This window comes from Cercospora beticola, chromosome 3, assembly GCF_033473495.1.
Source record: "Cercospora beticola chromosome 3, complete sequence".
Classification (NCBI taxonomy): domain Eukaryota; kingdom Fungi; phylum Ascomycota; class Dothideomycetes; order Mycosphaerellales; family Mycosphaerellaceae; genus Cercospora; species Cercospora beticola.
The window spans coordinates 2,689,521-2,716,677 of NC_088937.1; the positions used below are offsets into that span (position 1 = coordinate 2,689,521).

The 27,157-nt window shown below is 53.3% G+C and overlaps 5 protein-coding genes across 5 annotated transcripts; 2 read left to right on the forward strand and 3 right to left on the reverse strand.

The window, feature by feature from the left end:
* Window positions 1–47: 47 nt before the first annotated feature.
* On the reverse strand, window positions 48–272 carry RHO25_005026 (uncharacterized protein; the record flags this gene model as incomplete). The annotated part of the gene is made up of 1 exon (XM_065602617.1): window positions 48–272. One exon carries the CDS (start codon window positions 270–272, stop codon window positions 48–50), a length of 225 nt encoding a protein of 74 aa, XP_065458689.1.
* A 1,195-nt stretch (window positions 273–1,467) lies between these two features.
* Window positions 1,468–3,726, reverse strand: RHO25_005027 (uncharacterized protein; the record flags this gene model as incomplete). Its single annotated transcript, XM_023595934.2, has 1 exon — window positions 1,468–3,726. The coding sequence occupies one exon, from the start codon at window positions 3,724–3,726 to the stop codon at window positions 1,468–1,470; it is 2,259 nt and encodes a 752-aa protein (XP_023456617.1).
* Window positions 3,727–4,040: 314 nt separating this feature from the next.
* Window positions 4,041–7,538, forward strand: RHO25_005028 (uncharacterized protein; the record flags this gene model as incomplete). The annotated part of the gene is made up of 1 exon (XM_023595935.2): window positions 4,041–7,538. One exon carries the CDS (start codon window positions 4,041–4,043, stop codon window positions 7,536–7,538), a length of 3,498 nt encoding a protein of 1,165 aa, XP_023456616.1.
* Window positions 7,539–14,791: 7,253 nt separating this feature from the next.
* RHO25_005029 (uncharacterized protein) lies at window positions 14,792–17,012 on the reverse strand (the record flags this gene model as incomplete). The annotated part of the gene is made up of 3 exons (XM_023595936.2): window positions 14,792–16,425; window positions 16,477–16,769; window positions 16,825–17,012. The coding sequence occupies 3 exons, from the start codon at window positions 17,010–17,012 to the stop codon at window positions 14,792–14,794; spliced, it is 2,115 nt and encodes a 704-aa protein (XP_023456615.1).
* Window positions 17,013–19,205: 2,193 nt separating this feature from the next.
* Window positions 19,206–26,765, forward strand: RHO25_005030 (uncharacterized protein; the record flags this gene model as incomplete). Its single annotated transcript, XM_023595937.2, has 3 exons — window positions 19,206–19,320; window positions 19,372–25,580; window positions 25,635–26,765. The coding sequence occupies 3 exons, from the start codon at window positions 19,206–19,208 to the stop codon at window positions 26,763–26,765; spliced, it is 7,455 nt and encodes a 2,484-aa protein (XP_023456614.1).
* Window positions 26,766–27,157: the final 392 nt, after the last annotated feature.

A 27,157-nucleotide genomic window follows, 5' to 3' on the forward strand; every position in this document is an offset into this window, starting at 1 on the left:
TACACCGTTCTTCCGTCTCTGCCAGGGGCCAGGGAAGAGCGATACGCTTACTGCAAGACGCAGTCAGTGTAGTATGGGCCGTTCTTCTGGAGAACGCAGTCGGTGTAATACGGGCCGTTCTTCTGAAGGACGCAATCGGTGTAGTATGGGCCATTCTTTTGGATGACACAATCGGTGTAGTAAGGTCCGTTCTTCTGCAGAACGCAATCGGTGTAGTATGGGCCGTTCTTCTGCACCGTGCAGTCTGTGTAGTAAGGTCCTGATTTGCCCATGTTGAAGGTTTGGAGTGAAGCGGGTAGCCTGTGAAAAGGTGCGTTAGCCGTTTGTTGATTGCGTCGTAAGCCGAGATACTTACTAAACGAAAGTGTAGTGGTCTTAGTGGTTGGTGAGGAGAAAAGCTCTTGGAGGGATTGAGCTGTGCTTATGTACTCTGTGTGCTCTTGATGACGGGCCTTGCATATGCGTGGGAATCGCGTGGCGTTGTTTGAGAAAACTGTAACATCCTCGCAGGTTAGTATTGTTGGTGTGGCCTCATATTGTTCTTCAGTCCACGCCTCGTATTGTACAGACCTCACACATGTGGACCGTTGGGCCGAGGTTATGGCTTTGTCTACCAACCACAATTCTTCCTTTCGTATTGTTTCTTCTGTCACTGCTCGCCACAGATGGGGTCTCATCGGCATCTTCTAAGGCTTGAAGCGCGCCAAAGTGTCGCTCTTTTGTTGATGTCTACGCCTCAGGTTGTTGCAAGTCTTTTGCTGTGCCTGAATCGGTCTTTTTCAAAGGCATGTTTCGATGCGATCCAGACCGTCCTCAGCGCAGAGATCTGCAGGCCCACAGTAAATTCTTCTGCATCGTATACTCGGTGCTATATGCGCATTCTTCTGGATCATGCAATTGGTGTAGTTCTGCATACCTTATGATTTCCTGGAGCACACACATCGATGGAAGGTTCTGTCCGATCTTGGCACTTTCTGGAGCACAGCTTTTATAGGTCAAGATCTCATAAAAAGATGATTATGGTAGAAGGTTGAAGTCACCAGTACAGCTAGGTATGGTAGGGGGTTGAAGTCACCAGTACAGCTAGGTCCGTTGCGCACTGCCACGTCACTCCAATCTCAACCACACTTTTAGAACGCAGATAATCCAGAAGAACGCGCATACAACACCGACTGTACGGTTCAGAAGAACGCGCATATAACACCGGTTTGTGCGATGCAGAAGAACGCGCATATAGTACCGATTGTGTGATGCCAAACAGCGCGCATATAGTAATTACTACACCGATTGTACGGTCTAGAAGAATGTGCGTCTAACACTGATTGCGTCCTCCAGAAGAATATGCGTCTAACGCGAATTGCGTTCTCTAGAAGAACGGCCCTGTGGTTGTAGAATGTTCGATCCGATCTTGGCTTTTGGTAAGTGAAACAACGCGCTTCTTTCGCTGAGTTGCATACGTGAAGATGTCTACCCATCAGCAGCGTTAAACTCTTGCGCCTTCCAATCGCCATGGGCCTCGGCGCCTCCTGCTGCAGCAACAGCCTCGACTTGTTCTTTCAGGCTACTCGTGCTGAGACTGCTAGCATGAGCTGCCGTGTGAGCACTGCCCATGGAGTAAAGCATGACAAACACGAGAAGATGCAGCGCCACACAATAAAACGCAAACAGATTCCGACTTGTCCTCGTCGCGAGCATCATGCGTGTGAATTGGAAGACCGCTCGTTCTGGCAATGACATCCGCTTCAACGCACGCGCAGATTCGCGACCTCGGAAGGCTTGAAAAGGCGATATATTGGCTTCGTACGCAGATCGATAGCGGTCATCACTGCCTCCGACGGAAACCGTTGACGGATTGGGATTGCCGCCGTAGGATGCGCCGCTTGTGGCAGTTCGGTTATATGTGCTCACATAGCGTGTCTTCTCGTATAAATTCAAGTTGTCCTTCTGCAGGCTCGCAATTTCGCCTCGCAGTGATGAGACGGTCTGGTACTGCTTTTGCAATTCTTGCTCCATCTCGCCGATCTTCTTCTTGAAGCGATCACGCTGTGCAGTGACCATTGGAAGAATGCCAGATCCGCCAACAGCTCCTTCGCCAGCGCGCAAGGATTCTAAAGTATTGCCCAGACGAGGGGATTGAGAGCCACTGTCTGTAGGATCAAAGCCGCCGATGATGGACGATGTCGGCGAGGCTGCTCGTCCTCTCCGACTGCCATAGTGCGATTTTGGATACCGCGACGTATAGGTGCCAGCTACAGACATGGTCTCGAAGGCATTGCTGGCTTCCTGCTGGGTCTTTTGAAGGTCATTCTCCAATGTGGCGTTCAGCTTCTGCGTTTGCTCAAGCTCCATGTTAGTGTTCGAGAGATCTTCTTGCAGCTGTTCCAGTCTTTGCTGCAGTTCTCTGTGGGACACTCTCAACTCAGTCAATTCGTCACTCAGTTTCTTGTTGCGCGCAACAAGAAGCTGCTCCAGGCTTTCGCCCGCTTTGCCGTTCGTGTGAGTTGTCTCCGACGTATCTGCCTCGTCTATGCTGGAGAATTCGATTGCGCGTAGCATTTCCAGCTCACGCTTGACTTCTTCATAGTCTCGCCATTTCTGTACCTTGCTTTGCAGCGCATCACGATCGGCTTTGAGTGCGCTCAACTCTCGTTCCAAGCTGCGCAGCGTGCTTTCCAACTTAGTCTTGTCTGAGTCGCGATCGTGTCTCGCAGTGTCTAGTCGCCGTATTAACGAGGAATTTTCAGAGCGTAAACGAAGGTAGGCCGGGTCGTCTTCCACAGAGGTGCTTTTGGAGGAGCTCGATTGCCCTGCAGATTGCGCGAGTTCTGTCCGCAATTGTTCATTCCTAGCCTCCACTTCAGCCAGTCTAATGTTCGTCCTCTCCAATTCCTGGTTGACAATTTCGAGCTCTGCCGCTGCCGCTGCGTTTCGCCCAGTATCCTGACTGTCTTCGCCCGTCCGCTCCAACCTCTGTGACACTTCGTAGCTGGCCTTCAGCTCCTTGAGCAGGCGGTCCTGGTTCTCGACCTTCTCTTCAAAGCTGCGCTCTTTCGCGGACCAATTGTCTTCTTTCTCCTTAAGTACGGCGGACCACGATTCCTCCACTTCCTTGATCTTACTGTCTTGTGATCCTTCAAATGACTGCCTTTTATTCCGCTCGTGGTCTAATTGCTTCTCCAGATCTTCCAGTTGGGTGTTTTGCTTTGCGACCTGCTTCTGCAGTCGTTCATTCTCCGACTCCAGCCTCGGCACGACTTCGTCTGCAGTCACGAGTGAATCGATAGACGCCTCTAGCAATGGGTATGGGTCCGGCGCTTCGGAGAGTGGAGAATAAGCGGACATGAAGGCAGCAGACACGGCCTTATTTTGGTTCGAGAGCAGGTCGATATAGCCTTGATACATCTTGAGCAGCCCCATGACCTCGGAAAGTTTGGCATTATCGTCCATTTTGCGGAATTCCTTGGTGCGCGTCGCCAGCTCTTTTCTCTTTACCAGCGAGTCCTTCTGCTGCTGAACCATGTCCTCTGCCGTGGCGTCCAATGTCGAGACGAGCGCAGTCAAGTCTAGCGATCGCCATGCTGCCACGGCTTGCTGGAATTTGTTGCCCGCGTCTGCTCCTTGCTGTGTCGCCGCGCCCGTATCCGCACCGTTCATCGACGCCTCTGCGTATGCTCCTTCAGTCGCCTCCAGCTCCGCCTCCTCCTCCATTTCTGCGGCGGTCGACATGTCGATTGATACGGGGGGCTTAAAGCTTGGGGACGGTCTGTTCGTTCGGCCGCGGCGCTGAGTGGTTTAGGCCATATGTTCAATACACGTCGCTCCAGCCTTCACGTCCGGGAAAATGCGCTTCGTGAGTCGTATCGCGCTGCCGCAGGTGTAGGTAGATGGTGTGTCGTTGTCCACTGCGGGAGAGTCGGGGATGGCGGCCGAACACGCGTTCGTGCTCCACGACGAAGCTGCAATGATCGTCAGGCAGCACCGTCCTCCGACTTCACCTTGTCGATACAACATAACACCATGACAATACGGCCGCGTTGGTCATGGGATCTATCGATGATCTCAATGCGCAGACTTCCTACACCGAAGATGGCTCGCCTGGCGCATACACCACCCGCGAGCTGATCCGCGACATTCCTCTCATCGGCGACGACGGCACCACAGGATACATCACATGCGTTGACACGTGGAACGGAAACTTGTACATTGGCACCTCCCATGGTGCAGTTCTGCACTATGTCTCGATTCCGGGCGATCACGAGAGCGATCCGCCAGCGTATATCTTCGCAACCCGAATTGAGCCTCACTTCACCACAGCCCAGACGGGAGCAGATGCGGGCGTGAAGCAGATACTCCTTCTGCCCAGCATCAACAAGGCTTGCATTGTATGCAATAGCACTCTAACCTTCTACAATATTCCAGAGCTCAGTCCTGCATTCGAAGAGGTCGTGCAAGCTGGCTGTCTGTGGGTTGGAGGCCGAGACCGGAACTTGAGCGCGGAGGATGAGAATGGCAATGGTGCTGTTGTCGTGATATGCTTGCGACAGCGACTGCGATTGATTCGAGTGGGAGAAGACTTCCGCCCACGCAAGATCAGAGACATTGAGCTCGCTGGAGTATCAGCACTTGAGCGGCGAGGTGATCTCGCCTGCGTTGCTAACGGGCAAGAGTATTCGCTGTTAGATGTCGTGAACCAGCGCAAAAATTTGCTCTTTCCTATCTCGTCTACGAGCGTCACTCGATCTCCTCCCACTCCGCCACCGAAACAACTAGCCCCTCCGCCCCCTCCAGGACGACCTGCTGCGCGAAGCTTTTCCTCCCGCAGCCCTGTGCGCCAGGATCGCGGCCATCAACGGATCACAAGCCTGGGCGGGCAGCCGCACAACATGGACAGGTTGCGTTCAGATAGTAACTCACCGTTCCCACCCAGGAGATCGTCTCGTCAAGAGGCCGATCCAGTTGCAGTGGCCCCGACCCCGGAGGCGAGTCAGGCCGTAATCGAGGAGCCAGAGAGTTCTACAACAGCGTCGCAAGAGGCATCGGACGATGGCGCAAAAGCTCTCCCAGCATTGCCTGCAGAGTCTCAGAGCCCCCCAACGCCAGAAGCCCCGAAACCTCTTCTTGCCAACATCGTTACTCCAACGCCGGAAGAATTCTTACTGACCACTGGCACAAGCATGACTGATCCTGGAGTGGGCTTGTTCGTCAATCTAGATGGCGATGTCGTTCGTGGAACCATAGAGTTCAGTTCCTATCCTGAGTCACTGGTCCTCCATGAGGCAGAGCAGTCTGCAGGTTCGCCCAATGACTCGCTCAGCCAGGGTTATGTTTTCGCAATCGTACAGCATACGCACGAGGGCATTCTGCGAAGATGCATCGAGGTGCAGCGGTGGAATGCGGAGCCCGGCGAGGTACAACCGAAGGAGTGGCTGGCTATTGGACCAGTCACCGAGAACGACGCAGATACTCCTTCAGGCATTGGCCTACGGAATGCCACGAGTACCGCCAACCTTCATACCACTGGTATAAGTATGAGCCTGCGCCTTCGTAAGCTCAACGTCAAAGATAGCGCGGACGAAAACGAGAATTCCGCAGAGAAGGCACGGAACGAAGACGAAGATAAGCTTGCGTCTCGCTTTGCGCAAGCCACCGCCAACGTACTTCTTTACGCTAGCGACAGAGTTTCCTGGATATTGCAAGAACCCTTACTCATACAGCTTGACAGGCAGCTGAGCTCGGCTATGCAGAAAAGCGATGCAGGCGAGCTCTCAATTGATGTGCCGACGGTACAACGCGTGTTCAACAGCATACGTGGACAAGATCCGAGGGATGAGCTCGAATTTCTGACTCTGACCTATGTTCGGCAGAAAGCAGCGCTATTGCTGTTTGGCAACCTGGTCCTGCAGACCGCGCGCGGCGTCATTGCCTACGAGCATGACAAGCGACGTGCAGAAGACGCTCTGACGTCTGGCGAAATCGATCCCCGCATCATGTTGATTCTAGTACCGCCGCTCAATGAGGAGGTGGCAGAAGGCGCAGGTCTGTGGCTCCCCCAGGGATTGCGGGACACTATCGATTGGCTTCGACATGGGATTGGTCTCAATCATCTTGACCGCGATATCAAAGGCGCGTACGGCGATAATATGTTAAGCCTGACGAAGCGTTACTTGACAGCTTGGCGCAAGAAGAAAGGCTTTGGTAGTGTTGCGGACGAAGCGCACGTCTTCCAAACAGTAGATGCTGCGCTTCTGAACGCTCTACTCATGTTCGACCAGGACACGCCTCGAGGACCTGCGATACCCGGCTCGGTACGAACTGAACTGTATGGAGTGGTCGACAAGGGCGTGGATTGCTTCGAGCGGGCTGTCCAGCTTCTCGAGCAGCATCAGCGACTATATGTCTTGAGTCGCTTGTACCAGAACAAACACTATCGAGACATTTCCAAAGTGCTAGCCACGTGGCGTCGCATTCTCGATGGTGAACACGATGCAGGCGGCGAGTTCATCGAAGGTGAACACGTCATGCGAGAATATCTCTCGAAAATTCGAGACACCGCACTCGTCCAGGAATACGGTGCCTGGCTGGCTAACAGGAACCCTAAGCTGGGTGTACAGATTTTTGCAGACGATTCGAGCAGGGTTCAATTCGAGCCGACCCAAGCAGTGGCCATCCTCAAAGAGAGAGCACCTGATGCAGTCAAAGACTATCTTGAGCATTTGGTGTTTGGCAAAAATCATGTGCAATACGTTAACGACCTCATTGCTTATTATCTCGACACCGTTCTAGAAGAGCTCGAAAAGAACAAGGAGTCACGCGTCATGCTCAAAGAATCCTATGACATCTATCGAGCTCAAATTCCTCCCAAGCCCACCTATCGTCAATTCATCACGGAGAATGCCGTGGAAGCAGAGTGGTGGCACAATCGTCTACGACTATTGCAGCTTATTGGTGGCTCGCATGGTGCCGCCTCGAAGTACGACGTACATACACTGGGCAAGCGATTGGCGCCATACAGCGCTGAGCTCGTTCCGGAGATGATCATTCTCAATGGTCGTGAGGGTAAACACGAAGAAGCGCTCCGACTTCTTGTACACGGTCTTGGCGACTATGATACAGCAATTCGCTATTGCCTCCTTGGAGGCAGCTCCATCTTCCATCCTTCGTCAGGTCTGGAGCCGACACAGCCTTTGCCGAGCAGAGACGAACAATCGATGCTGTTTGGCTACCTGCTTGACCAATTCTTTCAAATTGAAGATTTCAGCGAGCGACTCGACAGAACGGCAGAGTTGCTCGAAAGATTCGGAGGTTGGCTCGATGCCGCTAAGGTATTGGAGATGATTCCAGATTCTTGGTCCGTTGAACTTGTGAGCGGCTTCTTGATGCACGCGTTCCGAAATCTAGTTGCCGAGAAGAATGAAACAGTCATTGTGAAGGCACTATGTAGTGCGCAAAACATCAAGAAGGCAGTAGAGGAGATCGACCTGAGGGAGAAATTAGGTCCTGTGGTCATTCAAGCTGAGTTGGGCACAGAGGTCACCTGAGCACGTAGAGGTTGGCAGGATGTCCCGGGAGGAAATCACGCACATTTCGGTGGCTGCCCTGCTTCGAGGAAGACGACATGGCGCAAACACGCACTGCAAAGCTCGCTTCCGCGACACCGCAAGCAGTGTCTAACGCCCTCGCATCGAGGTCCGAGAAGATTGTGAAGTCTTTAAGGCACCAAGGCATCCACACAGAGCTCGACTACACTGCATTTATCTACAGCTATAATGTCACGATAGATCGCCGATCACTCCCAAAGCAATCGCTTGGTCCCCTACACAATACTTTTCGGGATCGGACACGTCCTCCTTGGTATGCGAAAGTGGTGCCATAATCGTGCGAAGCGTCTGACACGAGTTCCATCGGCATCGGTCGTGCATTGGAAGTGGGATCTGAGGCCTACTCGATTGCACAACCTCCCAATTCCAGTGGAGTAGTGTATTGAGACCTGAAGGTCTAATGCTGGCCGAGTCTCTCTTCCCCTGGAACGGACTGATCGACGAAGCTATTCCATCGGGGCAGGAACCGGCACGTAAACCGGGAGGCTGGTAGCAGGACTTCGCGATAGCGATGTGAGCGGTCAGTCTTCCTCTTACTGGCTCTTTCTTAGCGGTTCATGCTTCAGCGACCGCCTTTGTGTAAGAGCCAGCACGAAGAAGTCCCGCGATTGAGCAGACCTGAGCCGCAGACCGCCTCGGAACAGCCCAATTCTCGCAACTCTCTCGGCTACAAGCAAGCGTAAGACACAGCAAGGCCTTCATGCAGATGCTGGTAAATCGTCAGAAGAAGCCAGCCTCCCTTTGCCGGTGATGCCATTCGCTTGTACTTTCGCTGCGTCCGAGAACCAGCTAGAGGTCGACCGCATCAGCAACATCGGCTCCACTGCATCTCTCGCGAAGAGGTATAAGGCTATACGCATGCGATTACGTACCCCTCGACAGTGGCAGTGTTAATGCGCAATGCAAATCGGTCGGTGCGATTCATGCCTCGATGATGGACTTTAGAACAATAGTCTACGCTGCCTGTGCGGGAAGTTCGCAAGTCGATGTGTATACGGCACAACCTCAAACACCTCGGGCCGACTTACTCTGGTTGAAACACTTGGCTGCTTCCTCGACATGACCTCCCACGCGATCGAGCCGTCTACCAAACACGTCCTAAAGCCTTGTTAGCACCAAGAGCACAGCCCTACAGCAAGGCCGAAACACGCAGCACATGTCGTGCTCGGTCTCAGTCTCCGACAAACCACCACGGCTTGTTCGGGCTGGGATGTGGTGTTTCACGAGTCTTGTATTCACCTAGGTGCAGCAGGAGCTCGTCCTCGCCTATGCAACATAAACCGCGCATTGCCGTGATGCCACCACCCGCAGGGCTGCAGAATCAGCCTCGTTTACTAGCTGCAGCACTTTGACGACCGCGTGCCTGCATTCTTCTTGGCCGCAAGCTCAGCATTTCCTCGGGACGAAGTCCTCGACGGGATGGAGAAGTGCCGAAGGCTGTGGTGTGCACCACGTCCTAGACGTCTAGGTGCTCTGTTCGCTCCAACACCAAGCAAGGACATCGGGGCATCGTCTGTGGAGGCCCAGAGTTAGTGGGTATTGCACGTGGGACACCACGGAAGAGCTCCTTGTAGGAGCTTCACTGTACAGGGCCACGGCCCACGCCCAAAGAACTACCGCGGTACCTTTGTCACTCTATTTTTGTCCGTTAGGAACTGGTTCCTCTCCATACTTGGTGAGGAGTGAAGCCTGAGGCCACATGGTGAAGTTGTCGGCGATTTGGCTTGGCGTTAGCCCGCTTCAAGCTATCATCATGTATAGCTTCGGACGTGAGTCCCAAACGATATCATTCTGTCTGTAGTGCTGACCCTCCGAAGTTCTGCAGTCTTGTCTCTCCGTCAAGCTGTAGTGAAACTTCCCTGCGTGCACGTTTTGCCAATGTTGCTCGGTTATCCAAGCCCCTTGTGTCACTCGGATATGTTCGTCAAAGTCTCCGTCTTGGATTCCGAGCTCGGATAAAACACGTAACCGGTCAGCATCCACGCCCGGAATGTGCTGTTCGCGTGCAGAATAGTCCATGCGGATATCCGCGGAGAGACTTGCTACGCGATTGCGAATCGAGGGGGCTGTGCAGGTCGACGAAGTCATCCGTCTATGCAGATCGTAGACGACAGCCTCCCAAGCTCCTTGCAACTGAGAGACCCTTCTTGCGCAACGAGCAGCAGGCATCCACTGGAGATCTCGGTATCTGATGTCATAGACGGAGCGTTTCCCATCATAACATCAAGACAGTAAGCCGTGCAGCAATGTTGTGAAAGTTGTAGTGGTGCATCCAAAGAACCGAATCCTGATTATGAGCAAGATACGATATCGTGAACACGTCCAATGCCGGACTGTATTGCCTTCCGATCATTTGCGCTGCAGCTTCAAGCAACGAGTCTCAGATTGCTCTATCTTTGGCAGGGCATTTTGCTCATTCAATCAACATCCATGATACGAGGCTGAAACTGCACAGCAGCCCCATTGGTCTAGTCAAAAGGTTGCCCGCAATGACATCGTCGTGTTGGGCGAATTTCTCATCAGACTGCCTATTCATTTCTCACATGCGAGGAGTATCCGACGATGTAGAAGAAGTTGTCGACATCGCTTGATAGCCAATGCCATTGGCATCTTCTGCGGTAACTCTTCGACGCTTAAGGATGCCGCGATGATACGATAATCTGCATCTTCGCATGGTGATCTGCTGCTGCTCTTGATGCTTCCAGCATGTGATTCCGCTCCGCCTGATGACGCGGCGATGTATGTTCAGTAATCATGTTGAATGTTGAATTGGCATGCCCTATCAGGATAGGGGCCACTTGACCCTTCAATTCTTTCCTTGTGCGGTGCGAAGAATGCAAGCATGTAGTCTACAGTAGCTTGTACATTTCTTGGATGGTGGACTTGCTTTGTGGCTAGTTTGCACTGTGACTATACCCAAAGCTCAATCGCCGTCCTATTTCCGTCAAGTGCAATCTTTTCTGCTTTGCTCTTGTTGACGCCCGATATTTGTTCTATACATGCTTCCATGAGCCGCATGATCCGTCCGCGTCGATACGATGGTGTAATGAAGCATCCTTGGCCCAAGGGAAATGGGTTTCCAGGTCATGGTTGTTCGCATGACATCTGACCAGGATATCGCGGTAATCTCATGCGAACCCATGTGGCAGGGCCCGTGATATTGGAACAGACCAAGATCGCATCTAGCTGCGTGTAATCTTTGTATTTGGCATCTTGCTGTGTTCATGACATTGAGCTTCGTGTGCTGCATAGGGCCGTACTGGACGTTCAGTCTGCAAGTGAAGTCAGGCCACATGAATGATGCCAGTGACGAGGGTGAGGTCTGAAGAAGGTCCGCCGGGAGATGTGGTCACTCGAGACTTTCGGGCTGTTCTCGGGCGGCCCGGAGCTCGTCCCTCCGGCTGGGATGAGCATTGCCGTGAACTTGAATATTTGATGCGTTTTTGATGAACCGGTAGTCAAAATCTGTTCGGCGTGCGGGGGATGTTTGCACCAGTCAATGCGCGTCTCGCTTCAAGCGCGCCTTGGTCATCTTCAGTTCATCCTTGACGTCTGAAGCCTCGTGATACAGATCTTGCCGTTCAGAGAATCTGCGAGCCAATGTCGCCATGCCGTCCCGCTACTTGATGTGAACAGTCCATCACAAGGTGCCCTCCGCAGGCTACGCACAGCATCTCTCCAAAGACATCTTGATAAGCTGCTCGTCCAGCAGATCTGCTCGTCCGGAGTGTTCGGCAGCACGGGAAGATATCTCGTATCTTCTGCAAGGATCAGCGGTATAAGACTGTCGGCTTTTGTGCGACCAAAAGGCAAGGCGTCCGCTAGCATTTTCCGTTTTCTTCAGCGGGCAGATCTTCACTTAGCGCTGATCACACAACTCAAGCAAATATCTCGCAAAGACACAATGATTGAGGACGGATAGGCAACAAACAGGCACATCGTATTCAAGTACGATGTTGGGGTTTACATTCAACACCCACAACGCTATCCTATATCTCCCTGTAGGCTGTAGCCAGACAAGCACAGAACACCATTTCACTTCGCGCCAGGAAGCGAAAGCGACTCAGCTCGAGCGAGGATACACCTGCTTGAATCAAGGTTGTACTCGGCATACCGTCGGAGTGCGCCCTTACCGGAAGTCTGCTCGATATTGCAAAGCCCACTTTGAACTATCCGAACGGTTTTCATGAAGCCAAAAACGGTCCTAGCTTCGCCCATTGGCGGCTCCGAAACTTCTCTCACTGTACACGAAAGCATTCAGCTGTCAGCTTGGTTTGGACATCCACGTGTAAGTGCCAACACACGCTATCGCAAAAGTTTCTTGGACAAGGACGCGTCCAGGATATGTTGATTTGCAACCTTGTTGACCATGATGGCACCAGAGATAGCAAGAAACAGCAGTGGGTCGGCGGCGGCGATGACGGATCTCGAACTCGGACCACTTAGGTACACGTGATCGACATACAGTCGGTGAGAAAACCGACACAAGACATCACTCGGGGGCTCATGGTCCACGCGTTGCGCGCACACATAGATCCCTATGTTACTCGGTATGGCTGTCCGCACAGCACACCGCTTCTCAAGCTGTGTCCGCGAAGATCGCGACGATCATGATGGAGAATTGGAGTTCAGCGATCCGCCCGTGGAACAGGCAGATCCGCGGCCACGCACTGGCTACTTCACGGCGACTTTGGTGTCCAACCTCCTCGGTGGCTGGATTTGGAGCTGCCAGAGTCAGTGCTTTCTGTGACCAGAGCTGTGCCCTAAGACTAAAGCTGGATCATACATGAGTCCGTGTTGCTCGAAATTGATGCTACTGTGAAGAGACGGAGCGGCGTCGGAACCATGTTGGATATCCACAACGTAATCGCACCACCTGCTGAGTCAGGGATGCATCATGTACAGCCTGCTAGAGCGCGGTTCGACGACAAACTTGCCAGCCTCAAAGGCCACCAATGGTCACGAGGACAGTCAATGGGCGGTGATCGGGAAATAGGAAACTGAAGACGCCTCTATGAGCCGACCGGGTATTTCCAAGAAGGTATCATGGCCGAACACAAAGCTCTGCTAACAAGATGAGAAAGGCCGTGACGGCACTGAGACGATCTCTTGAGGACATCGCCGACGGAGATGTGGTCGTTTCGCTGCAGCTTCGCGTTCGAGGATGTTGAAGCTACCTATTATGGCATTCTGATTCGTCCTCGTCTCCAAGACACAGATTACTCATACAGTGCGGAGTAGCACATACTGTTACATATCCTAGACGACACGCGTGACAGCGCTCTTGGCATATGCTATGTCATGGAGTTGCTATTGTCAGCACAAGACTCAGCGAACATGTACCGAAAATAGCCGATGCTTCAACCAGTCACGGCTCGCGCTATGTGTTATAGAGGGAAGACGACCAATCCTCGGGGTCTTGGGTCTTGGCCAACACGGCAAAGTAGAGGAGCGGCGTTATCATCGGTATCAACAGACGAATCATCGTGGATCGGTATTGTGTGAAGAAACCGAATACAACGATAGCTCTTCACTGTTCGTCTGTGTAACGACCGAGCCGAAGCAAGAAGCAGATCTGGCAAGTTCGGAGTGACCGAGCGTTGGAGTTTTCGGAGTTGTGCAGTGGAAGAGTCGTTGTATATTCATTGACCGCTCTGTCGTTGGACACTATAAGGTATTCTGTCTGCAGAGAGCCCAACGCGCGTCTTTTGATTGCTTATGTGATCTTTCGCAATAGCATCTACTTTCGATGCGTGGACCCTGTCGACCGTGGAGTACTAGCTTACTGTCAGACGGGAACATGACGAAAAGAGAAGGGATTCTTGAACACTTGCACGCGAGCACCCACATCCAGGAAAGTCAGTCAGTGGCAATGCTCGACATCGCAGCCAAACATGACTTTCAACGATGACATGCTGACCTTTATCGTAGAGATGTTACAGATAAGAAGTTGAGTCAAGTTTCAGTACTAAGAACGATTGCATCGATCAAGAAGAGTGCCTTATCGATCTTTCATGACTAACATGAAGGCTGCCAATCTTGGACGCCGTCATGCTGCGCCCTTCCGCTTCGAACCTTGCCGGGCACCTCCTGGCCATTCGGGTACCCCGCAGACATAATGCCTCCCCAATGACCTCGACATCCATCAGCTACCCAATGATAGAACGACCTTCGGCGACAGACCAGCACATTCCTGGACCAAGATCAGAAATCCCCAAGGGTTACTGAATCGAACTCATCGACATAGGCTTTCCGAATTTCCGATTACGCAAATGCTTTCAAAGTCCGAGGAATAGTCTATCAGCATGCTGGTCATCTATTCCTCCTACTGTACGACCCCTCTCCAAGACCTTTAGCTTCGATTCGGCGACCAGTCCTGTGCAAAGAAGCAGCAGATTGGGAAGCAGCGGCTCACATGACTTCACTGTCGTGCCTGAAACTGGCTCGAAATGGTAAGACAGAATCAACGAACTAACAACACTTCTCGCTTCTCACACAATTTCATTCGCTCGGGTATTTACCTGCATGACATACGTCCGCGGGCATATTCACTTGACGAGAAACAGTGCTGCCGTACTCGTTCAGCAGCTCGTCGACGAAGGTTGAGCTGCGTTTCGAACATGCCAATCTTTGCGCGAAGCGCCCCCATTTTCTTCTCCAAGAAACTCGCAAGACTGGTTGTCCACGCCTTCGCCGATCATGCTCAAAACTTGGTCAACATGCGGCTCCGACTGTGGAGTCTGGCACATCGATGCGCAGATGGACGATCTTGCGGCAGACAAACCCTGGCCAAGATCTACTAGCTAAGACCACGCACCACCTGTGCAGGTCGGACGACGGAACGAGCGTTGCACATGGACCAGGGGCCCTTGCAATGACAGGTAGGGAAAGTGATGACACATGGAGGCGATTAACCCTAGCTTGCTGACATTTCTCGGTCTATTCGCTAGCGGCATCTGTTCCAGTAACTCTATTCGGACTTCCGAAGAATGATAGAATGCACAGTCCAACTTTCGCATTTCGCTCAAAAGGGAACATAGGAAAATCGAAGAACAAAGGAGATCGTATAATGCCGACCGCTCCGACCCACTTGGTATAGCACACCACCTCAATGATGATTTCGTGCCGTCGTGTGTCTCATAATTATGCAGTCCTCCTCTCACCAGCTCGCCGTGGACGTCGCACATGTGATCTTATATGCTGCTGACGTGAAGATCGTCGAGCGGGAAAAACATTTTCCCGTCTGGTGGTGTCAGGGTCCACAGGTCAAAGCCTGGTCCCATCTCCGGGCTGTCCCATTGTGCCGTGTTGCAGGGAAAGCCCGTGTTTAATGTGTTCAAGGGAGCGTGAAGGTCCAAAGGAGCACCCTGCCAGTGGTTCATGACATTGCTCTGAGGACTGTTGCCGATGCTGCTTGGAGGAGTTGGGTTCGAAAAGTTGAACTGTACAGTGTTGTGGTCGTTCTTGGTTTGCGAAAACAGTCGGTGGACCACGGCCGCAGCTGGGTAGTTGTCCTCCAGTCGCTTGAGCACCATTAATGAAAGCTCCAGGCGGTTTTTGCTCCATGAGCTTGTGAAATGATCCTGAGATCGTGCTTGCATAAGGTGCACAGTCATGCTGGGCACAAGAAGAGGTACCATCATAGGTCCTGCAAATCGGAGAGCATCTGTCGTGATGATACGGTCGAGAATACCGCTGGCTCGGGTGGCTGCTGCCTTGATTCTTCCGTTTGCTAGTCGTGCGACAGCAGGGTCTACATTGTCCGCGTGGCTCATGAGGAACTCGGTAGCATATGGTCTGTAAAGTGCAATCATGCTGGCTTCGACGTGCAACCGAGCTTGTGACTCAAAGAAGAGCACCAGCTCCGGGTTCAAGGGCCTGGCTTGCTGTTCGGGCAAGCACTCGGAAACTCGTCGCTCCAGATCAGCAATGCTTGTGCTATCGAGGGGAGCTCTGTGTGGCTGGTAGGTTGCGGAGAGGATATCACCAAGGACCACGGTCAGTTGCAAAAGTCCAGTCCAGATTGGCACTATGTGGTGGAGGTCTTGTGGCACATATTTGCGCCACGCCTGAGGTGCTCGCTCTGGGAGATCAAGCATACAATCTGGGCCGACCATTGGTACATCACAATCCGCGGCGTTGATTCTTAGTGGACGTCCGTGGCCCAAGCTCAGCCAGCGATCCCGGAAGAAGCACGACCACCAAATGTTTGCCCAAAGTCGGCGCTGAGGGGCGGCAATCGCGCCGTGTGCGTGCCTCGCATCCGAACTCCTATGGAGGCCGATCGTTTGCGCCGTGGAGATTGCGACTCCAGTCCAGTGCCACGCTTGAGCGTGGTCCTGCAAATCTGAGTACCAGTACCCCAAGAGCAAAGCCGACTGGACTTGAGTGACTTTGTCTTGTTCGTACGCCAAGTCAAAGAGACTCTTAGCGCGTGCGTAGAATTGCTTCTTCAAGTCCTCACGGCTCGCGCAGCCTGACAGGACCAGTGTGGATTCGGAGGCAAAGTTGGCTGCAACAGAGAACATGCTCCACAGAAGGAGCAGACTCGTCTGTTCGAATGAGCCGCCAGTGTACTGTTCCAGAAAGTCCGCAATGTTCAATATGGGCAGCGTTGGGTGGACATAGTGGAAATAGGATTGGACCAAGTCCTCGCAGATGGCGTGACTTGGCATTGAGAAGCAGCCTTGAGCCTCAGCAAATGCCAATGCTGCTGGGTCAAGTGGTGATGCGGTGTCCTTCAGGCTCAGGTAGTGTTGTGCAGTGGGATCTTGCTCTGGATTGCACATATCCATGAGGTAGGCGAAACCTGACTCGTCACTTGTACCTGCGAAGGCGCGTTAGAGGCCGTTGAGAAGAGGACACGAATCTAGCTTACCACTTAGGAATGGCATCATGTTGTCAGTCATCGTGGTGTCCATTGTGCTGGAATGCGGCATAATGTTGGTAAGGTCATGCACTGAGTTGTAGAAATCTGCTGGTGCGGATTCCAGGTAGGAAGCTGGGAAGGAGAAAGGCTCGGAGTCGAACATTGGCGTTGGCACGGAGTCAGATGGAATGCTCCTGGGTGGCGTAGGCATTGGATTTGTGCAAGAAGAGACTGAATCACGGGAGGGTGAGCTCCGCGAAGAGTTGGACTTTGAGATACTGTTGCTGGACTCCTTGCGTGGTCTGGTTTTCAAGTCAGCATCGCCTATGTCAAGTGCATACGCATGTCTCGACATACGGGTAAGGCTTTCGAGTGCGCTTCTGACAAGTGATGCCGTCTCGGGCACAGCCAGTGCATGGCTGGCCTAGGCTGTCCATGTCGCATTTGACTTTCTTTTCGTAGCATCGTAGGCAAGCATTGGCTTGTCTGCGTGGTGCCTTACTGTCGACACTGTCGTGCCGGCCGACGCGTGCTCGAGAAGACATAATGATTGAGTGAAGAAGTAGATGTTGCTGCTGTTGAGGAGTCTGACGGTGGCATGCAGACCTCAAGATATGAAGATATGCACGCCTTCTTCATAGCTTTCCGCAAGGTGGTCCATGCGGTCTGAGCGACCAGGGATCGACACAGAACGCGGGCGGATTTTCAATGGTATCATGTTGTCTTAGAACTGGTGCAATCGAGCCTGCGATAGCAGAAACACTTGGCCATGTCTCCCCCATCTTTACAATCTCGGCGGGATGCTAACGCACGGCGAGGACACCGTCTGCGTCCGGCGCTCGGCCGGCACAATGGTATCGCCAAGTGGTATGTGCTTGAGTCTGACAACACAACTCAGGCACGATGCCATCGGTGCATAGTTGCATGACCGGCGGTTTTTTCGCGTCATGCTTAGTCTCACATCCTGGGAGCCTTAAGGTCGCAACGGCATGGCGCGGTTCGCACTAGCCATGGTCTTGGCGGCAAGTTTGACACTAGACACCATCAGGTCGCTGGTGTGCTCTGAGCCCACGTGCTGCGGTGGTCTTAGAATAGCATGTCGACGCTTTCGCTCTCCATGATAGGGCTGTTTCATGTTAAGTGCTTGCTTGGCGAACCCTGCTGACCGGCTGTCCACGACGCGCACCGGCTAATCGGTGACACCGTATCCGCAGCATACCGGCCTTACTGTACGAGTGTCCGCCGAAATATCGACAGCAGCAGCGAGGCGATGGTCGCGCGGCAAGGCAGCACAGCCATCGCTGACAGCATTGGCATTCGCTCTCACACTGCGAAATACAGCAGTTGCCCAGCGATGTGCTCTGCGGCCGAGCTGTAGCCGTTGATCAGACATCATTCATAGCGATCGTGCGGTTGCAACCCTCTCCACCTGCCCCGCCAGCACCATTTTGGTCATTATCGTGCAAGACACACGAGGAGCAGCCGAGTTCACATGAGCAATGACGCGCTCATCAATGTCCAGACGTTCGTGCACGAGGCGGAGACACAGCGCGCTGGCGAGCATCGACTCGCCTGAGTCGATCAAGTGAAGCACGGGCATGCTGATGGCCGTCCGCAGCGGCTGACCGTCCTCGCAGTAGCCGGGTGGGCTAATGACGAACTGGACAGCCTCGTGGTTGGCCGTGAACGCATCATGATGCCGAGCAGGGCCAGGCTGTTCCAGCGCGGCGGCGAAGTGAAGCTGCAGCAGCCAATAGCACCGTGAAACGAGCCATTGGCAAGCAAGACATCTGCGCACATAGGCGAGGGCGCGTCGAGGGTCCTGTGTGCCAGGTACCTTGCAGCAGCAGCGGTGGGTGGAGGGGGGGGGGGGCGCACCACTGGCATATCCCGAGCCCGCAGGCAGTGCTTCCTCCTGCCGCAACAGGACAGAATGGCGGACCGGTGCGTGCGGGATAGCCGTGGGCGAAGGCGCGGCGGATATTGGGCGAGCGTGGTGCACTGCGATGGGCCGTCGTCCGGAGGCTGGCGGCGACGAGTCTCGCGCTCAGTGCAAATTTCGCAGCGCCGCCGCCGCCGCTGCTGCTATCGCACACCACGCGCGAGTCGTAGGGCGGCGCATTCGGAGCTTTGGGGCAATGCCATCGGAAAATTGACGGTCAGCACCATTTGGGACTGGCAGCCAAGAGCGACGTTGGGCAGCGGGGTACGCCCGGCTACTCGGCTGCACGTTGATCCAGCCGACCCGACCCCTGCCCGGTTTGCAAACCTGGGAACGTCGAAATTGATCTGCTGCTTCCCCGGAGCGAGCGCGCTCATCATCTACGCGGCGGCTGAGCAGCACTAAGGGCCGTCGGGCTGTTCGGAAATGGTCGTGAATCTGTGCGTCCGTGGTCGCTGCCACGATGGATACGAGCGCCCTCTCCAAAATGCCGTCGACCGAAACAGACTGCTCACTATCGCGTTCACTATCACGCTCGCCAGCGACCGTGAGGTCCGTAGGGTGAATGAGTACAGTATCACGCCTTTCACATGTCGTCGCCCTCACTTGCTCGACCGCCTGACCAATTCACCTGCTCGTGATTATTCACCTGCTCGTGTCCAGTCACCTGCTGCTGTCCATTACCTGGTCGTGTCCATGTCTCATTCATCGCTTTTCCATGGAGCCACTAACTCAATCAGCAATTACAACAATTTGAGCCACTAACTCAGCCAGCAATTACAACAATTCCAGCGCCATGGCGCCGAAGTGGTCCACGAACGAGGCTCTTCGAGTCAGCCCTAAGGCACAAACAAGCAGTCCACAGCCCCTTCAGCACGCCGGGCCTGAGGCAATCGCCATCATCGGCATGGGTATGAGCCTTTTGCAATGGAAATCGTTTCAGCGCTGACCGCGATCTGCAGGATGTCGCTTCCCTGGCGACTCGAACACACCAGATGAGTTTTGGAATATGCTGCTCGAGAAGCGCAATGGCTTCTCGCGGCCACCGCCCTCACGATTCAACATAGAAGGCTTTCATTCCAAGAAGAAGAGGCCCGGATCAATACGACCCGAAGGCGCCTGCTTCGTTTCTGACACCATCTATGACTTCGATTCGCCATTCTTTGGCATAACGAAGTCTGAGGCTGAGGCCATGGATCCTCAGCAACGAAAGCTGCTCGAGACTGTGTACGAAGCCCTCGAACAAGGCGGCATTACTCTTGAGCGTGTTTCCGGCTCAAAGACTGGGGTATACGTCGGGAACTTCAACTACGATTATGGCGTGCAGAACCTACGTGATGCAGATTACCCTCGCGACTACAGCATGACTGGACAGGGTGTGACAATACTGGCAAATCGCATCAGTTACGTCTTCAACCTCACTGGACCGAGCGTGACGCTTGACACGGCCTGCTCTTCGTCCATGTACGCAACTCACATGGCCTGCCGTGCTCTCTCATCTGGTGAGATCGATGGCGCCATCATTGGCGGCACGAATCTCATTCAGTCAATCGAGAACCACATGAGCACCGATGCGATGGGTGTGCTGTCTCCGACTTCTCACAGTCACACCTTCGATTCCTCTGCTGACGGCTACGGTCGCGGAGAAGGCGTGGGTGCCATCTACGTGAAACGCTTGTCTGACGCTCTCCGCGACGGCGACCCAATCCGTGGCCTGATTCGAGGTACTGCTGTCAACTCTTGTGGCAAGACCAGCGGTATCACACAACCAAGTGCCACAAGTCAAAGCGCAGTTATCCGCGACGCTTACGGATTCGCGAAGATTTCGGATCTTGACGAAACCGGCTACTTCGAGACACATGGCACAGGGACCTCCGTTGGCGATCCCATTGAGCTGCACGGTATCGCAGATGTATTTGCATCATCAACGGGCCAGCGGCGACGACACCCCCTTTTGCTCGGCGGCGTGAAGCCCAACACTGGCCATGCCGAAGCTGCTTCTGCTATAGCGTCCATTCTGAAGGCCGCTTACATCTTGGAGAAAGGTACGATACCCGCGACTATTGGCATCAAGAAATTGAACGGGCAACTCGACTTCCGCGGCGGAGAACTGGAGGTGGTACAGGAGAACAGACACTGGCCCACTGAACATGAAATCCGGCGTGCTAGTGTGAATTCGTTCGGATATGGAGGCGCCAACGGTCACGCAATCGTCGAGGCAGTATCATCGGTCTTGCCCGGTTACCAGTCATTCAAAACGCGTGAAACTTCAAGACAAAATGTCACTACGGCAAAAATCACCGGTACCATGGGCTCTGGAGAATCTACATTCTTCACCAAGGAGAGAACACAATTCCTCCTTCCGTTCTCGGCTCATGACCTTGATACGCTCAGAGCCAACATTGCAGCCACGCGTGATGTGGCCGACCAATACGATACCGAAGACTTGGCTTATACGCTTGCTGCTCGGCGCTCACGCTTTTCTCATCGAGGCTATGCGGTCGTCAATAAGACGTCCACTGCCCATGACCTCGAAGAGCAGGCAATCAGCATTGGCAAGCGAGGGCATGGAGCCAACATCGTTTTTGTCTTCAATGGGCAAGGAGGTCAAAGCGTGCAGATGGGCAAAGACCTTATGCAAGATTTCCCGTCGTACTTGCAAAGCATTCGAGAACTTGACAAAGTCCTCCAATCCCTGGGAAAGCATGCACCCCCGTGGTCGCTCGAGACTGAACTGCTCAAGGCGGAAACCGCAAGTCGGGTGCAGGAGGCGCAGTTGTCTCAACCTCTCTGCACTGCTGTTCAAATTGCTCTGGTCGATCTGTTGGACACTTGGGACGTAAGAGCAAAGGCGACTGTTGGCCACTCTTCGGGTGAGATTGCTGCTGCGTACGCTGCTGGCACGATTTCCAGGTCGGAGGCTATAATTTTCGCTTACTTTCGTGGTGTTGCCGTCGTTGATGGTAATGACAAGGGCCAAATGATTGCAGTGGGCTTGAGCGCGGAAGAGTGCGAGCCATATCTGGAAGACGGCGTCGTTATTGCTTGCTATAACTCGCCCATTTCGGTGACTTTGAGTGGCGGCGCAGATGCCATCTCACACGTTCAAGCAAAGCTTGAGAGGGACAACATTTTCACGAGAGCGATCAATACGGGCGGGCGAGCCTACCATTCACACCACATGGGAGAGCCAGCAATCAGCTACCTCGACAATTTACAACACGCCCTCAAACTGAATGATAGCATCGCGCAGAGATCAGGCAAGCTTGCACGCGATGCCGTATTCTCGTCCTCGGTATACGGCACAGTGATGGAAACTGGCTTCCGCCCGGGACCTGAATACTGGACAAAGAATTTGAAATCTCCAGTGCTTTTCTCTCAAGCACTGCATGCTTTGCTGTCCAGCACCAAGCTCAAATTGGACACCATCATTGAGATAGGCCCCCACTGCACACTTGCGTCCCCCATCCGACAGCTGAGAGACAAGCTCGACAGAAAGCACGAGGAACTCGCATATTTCGCATCACTCGTGCGGGGACACAACAGTACCTTGAAGATGCTGGACCTCGCCGGCGCCTTGTTCATTAAAGGTCACGACATTAGCCTCGCTGCGGTCAACTCCATCGAGCGGATGGTAGATGGCACCTTGAAGCGTACTGCTGGCAAAACGTTAGTGGACCTCCCACCCTACAAATGGAATTATGAGAACGGCAGAAACCTTCGTCTCAAGAACAGATTCACTGAAGAGTACCGACTGCGCAAGTTTCCACGGCATGATCTTCTAGGCTCTAGGATTACTGGCGGCATTCGGGACAGGCCACAATGGCGAAACCTCCTGGATCTCAAAGGTCTGTCATGGCTAGAGCAGCACAAGCTGTCGGTGCAACCTGTGTTTCCAGCCATGGGATACATCGCAATCGCGGTCGAAGCCGCGCGCCAGTTCTTTTCCGAGTTTCTCATCTTCAGGAATCGATTCCGCTACGTCTTCCCTCAGATCACCATCAAAGCAGCACTGAACCTGCCAACCGCAGGTACTCACGTCGAGGTTCTGACGAGCATGCAATTCCAGCAGATCTCTGACTCCACTGCATCCAAAGAGACTGCTGTCTTTTCCATTCAATCCTGTAGCAACGGCATCTGGACGGAGCACGCTACAGGCAAAGTCAAGATTGAGCGAGGCGACCCAATGCAGCCACTTTTCGAAGAAGCCAAGCTGCAAGAGCCAAAGACAGCCCATACATGGTATCGAGGCTTCTCCAATGTCGATCTGAACTATGGCGCCGCGTTCAGTGGTTTGAGCGACATTCGATCCGATCCGTGGGAGAACGAAGTGACCGCTTTGACGAAGTTGCTGCCCGCGGGCGTTGATCAAGATGACTCCCGCTACTTGGTGCACCCAGCAACTATGGACACATGCATTCAAGCAGCGTTGATAGCTGCTCATCACGGTTCGCTCAAGGATCTCCGTCACTCCTTCATCCCAGTCAGCATGGACAATCTGGTCGTCTGGAACTACGACGGCCGTGACATTCCTGCATTGCAACCAGCAGATGGACGCGTACTGGCAGTTGGCAGCAAGAGCGGTGAGCGCAAGCTTGTTGGAACAATGCAACTCTTTGATCCGGAAGGTCGCCCGCTCTTTGCCATCGACCGGATCAATTGTGTCAAGTACGCGGACAAGCTGATATCCAATACTCAGCCTGACAGCCATCCTCACCTTCGTGTAGTTTGGAAGCCAGATGTGGACCACCCTAATGCGTTTGCAACCCCAATTCGAGTTCCACAAGCTCTATTACGGATGTGGGCAGAAAGCTTGGTCTCGACAGCGAGGACGCGCCTGACTCATCCAATAGCCAAAGCTGTTCTCGAAGCTCTGCCCGGAAACTATGCTTCTCAGGCCGTGGAAGAGCCCTCTCTTGATTTCGGGAGCGAAGGCATGGGTGAGGAGATCTTCGAGCTTGAAAGTTTGGTATTGAACACCTTCCGGCATCTTGGTAAGGACTATCGACCACCAAGCGAAGGGGTCATGCCAGAGACATTCCAGAAAGCTCTCGACCTCGTCACCCACAAGCGGTCCAACCTGGATATCCTACTTCTGGTGGACGGAAACAACACCGACATCTTCCGCACACTCGAATCTACGCTTAAGAGCAAATCATCACTCAAGCGCTATCGCACACTGGACATTGTCGTGACGAACGGTCAGGCAAATTCTACTCTGGTTCGGAGTCTTGCGGACTTTCGTCAGGTTCTATTCACCGAGAGCAACATTTTCGCTTTCCCGGATGAAATGGCGACTGCCTACGATCTCATTGTCATTGCACAGCCGCCGTCCTATTTACAGAAACCCGTCATCCTGAACGAGTTTCTCAACGACATGAAACGACATCTCAAGGAGCGAGGACGACTTCTTATCGCCGAAGGTCGTCATGATCTGGATGCTGACACTGGCCATATCTTGGACACCATAGCCTCGGGGCTGGGCGAGTCCTTTTCCAGCCAACCTTTCGACAACTGGTCTGAAGCCATCAAGAAGCAAGACTTTGATGTTCGCTTCGCCGACTCGCAACCAACTGGCTGGACACTGCTCACTGCAGAGGTTTCGTCGCAGCAGAGGACTGCGGATCTCATCCTTCTTTCTCGCCAAGAAGACTGCAATGTGACTGAGGTCTTTCACAAAGGTCTTAAGAAAGCCGGCTTCCAGGTGTCTCGTGCAAGTCTCGCGAGTCACGACTTCGTGGCGAAAGACAACGCAACTTATGTCTCAATCGTCGAATTCGGGGACAGCTTGTTTGATACCCTTGACCCAGTGGAGTTTGGGAACCTGCAAGCGATTGCGAACAAGGCCGGTACTGTCGTCTGGACTACCACTGGCAACCTCCTCGGCGAGGCTAATGCACGTGCTGCTGCCATTCTTGGTCTTGCACGCACTCTGCAGAATGAGAATCTGGCCCTGCAATTTTACACGATCGACCTCGATCACAAGAACGCGAAACTGGGTGCTTGCCAGGTAGCGTATCTCCTGCACAGCATTGACGCCGAGGATGCCGCGGGTGATAACGAGTTCGTGGTCAAGAATGGTGCTTATTACGTGAGCCGGTTGAGCGAGGACGTTACGCTCGATGCTGAGGTCCAGAAGAAAACCAGCAACAAGCTCACGAAGAAATCGGTTACTTCGGAATCGCCAGTTCGTCTCGCTATCGAGCGAGTCGGCGCCTTCGACACGCTTCACTTCGTCGCAGACGATCGCGATTCATCTCTCAAGATTGGGCAAGTCGAGGTCGCCGTGAAGTCTGTTGGCTTGAGCATGAAAGACGTTGCGAAATTTCAAGGAGACCCTGATTTCGAATCTCACTGTTACGAGGGTGCTGGGATCATCCGTCGTGTGGCACCGGGAGTCACCAAAGTTGCTGTCGGTGACTGCGTGACATGGATCGGAAAGGGCGCTTTCGCGAATGTCGAGCGCTTCGACGCCATTCATGTCCACAAGCTCTCGCACACAGACAAGCTGGAAGTGGTCGCCGCGATGCCTCTTGCCTTTTCTACGGCCATCTATGGACTCCTGCATCGGGGCCGTCTCCGTTGGCGGGAGAGAGTCTTGATTCACTCCGCCACGGATGGCGTTGGCCTAGCTGCTATACAAGTGGCGAAGATGGTAGGCGCAGAGATCTTTGCGACCGTTGCTACAGAAAAGCAGAAGGCCTTTCTCATGAAGCACTACGGTCTTGACAACGCACATGTCTTCAGCTCTGCGGACACTGGCTTTGCGCATGAAATAATGGACACAACGAAAGCCTATGGAATTGACGTCTGTTTAAGTTCTTTGGAAGGCGAGCTGCTGCACGCATCATGGGGTCTGATGGCCGTCGATGGCCGCTACGTCAATTTCGGAAGCCACGATTCATTGGACCACGGCAGTCTTGACTTTGAGGTCTTCAAACGCAGTGCAACTTTCACCGCCTTTGACTTGGGAGCTCTGGCTGAGGAGCGTCCCCATGTTCTTGCCGGAGTCATGCAAGAGGTGCTTCAGTACTTCCGAGAAGGCAAAATCAAGCCTCTGCACCCAACTTACACCTGCAGCGCCGGCGACATTGATGTCGCCTTTCAACAAGTCTCCCATGGCGATAACATCGGCAAGCTCGTTGTCAGTTTCGATGGCCAGCCATTGAAGGTAAGTGTTGGGGCTGCGACTCGCTTTTTCAGAGCATCAACTAACTTGTTCCAGGTGAAAGAAAATGCTGAAGGCGTCAAGTTCAGGTCTGACGGGACATACCTTTTGGTTGGCTGTCTTGGGGGGCTTGGTCGCTGCCTCTCACGCTGGATGGTCGAGAAAGGCGCCCGCAACTTGACCTTCTTGGGTCGTTCCGGCGCGAGCAGCAAAGCAGCTGCTCAATTTGTGTGCCAGCTGCAAGCTCGCGGCGTCACAGTCAACGTAATCAAAGGCGACGTGAGCAGCAAAGCCGATGTCGAGCGTGCGGTCGCCAACGCTGCTGTCCCAGTCCTCGGCGTTGTACAAGGAGCGATGGCGTTGCAAGATTTCCGTTTTGACAAGCTCAATCTGGATCAGTGGAATGCGGCGATTCGTCCCAAGATTCATGGAACATTGAACCTACATGAAGCACTTTTCGGCCAACCACTGGAATTCTTCATCATGTTGTCTTCGATCGCAGGCATGACCGGAAACGCAACACAGTCGAACTACTGCACCGGAAACACCTTCATGGACTTTTTCGCACGCCATCGCAGACAACAAGGTCTTCCTGCTACGACGATCGCTCTTACAATGGTACAAGAAATTGGCTTCGTGTCCCAAGACGAGAAGATTGAGCAAGGACTTGCTCACACTGGACTGGTAGCTATCAACGAGAAAGAGTTCATCGATCTGATGGAGACAGCTATGCTTCCGCAACCGAAGCCGACCTGGACTGGCGACGATAATGCAACTGCTCTGCTGATCTCCGGACTTGACCCAGCCAAGATCTCGCCCGATGTTCTCACTTCCGGCAACCGCTTCTGGCACCAGCCTCGTCTGGGTCCTCTCACAGTGGCATTAGAAGAGAAACTAGCAGAAAGCTCGGACGGCAACGATAAGCAAGCTGCACCTGGTCATGATCTTCCATCCCTCTTGGAAGCTGTCCAGAGGTATCTTGCAAAAACCTTTGGTATTTCGGCGGACGATGTGGATGAGTTGAAACCTTTGATCGACTTTGGTATGGACTCCATGATCGGCATCGCGCTGAGGAACTGGGTGTTTGCAACCTATGATGTGAAAATCCCGACATCGGATATCATGGGAACGACTCTAAGCGCGCGAACACTAGCGGAGCAGATCCACGATGGACTGCAAGCATCTTGAGATGGACTTGTGCAGAGGTTATAGATGGTATTTTTGAGCTTCAACCCCAGGGCGAACAGGACAACGGTACGAGGTATTGGTGAGCACTCTCCACTCAGAAGGAACCGAACCGGAGACACATGACTATGTAATGTCTGCATCACAAAAGTAGCTTCTTCAATCTGTGCCGATTTCAGACGGCGATCAATGTTTTCTCTCGCTGGATCAGCTGATTCTTACATGTTCTCCGTGTTGAACAGCTCAAAGTGGTAACGAACGAAGAAAGCCGAGCCAAAATAAATTTTGACAGTAAATGCAGGTGGAGAAACGGTTTTCGGTGCCGTGTCACGGTCCATAAGTCTGGATATGCAGCCATCAGCTAGCGTGCCATGAATCGACCGGGGCTTTCATTG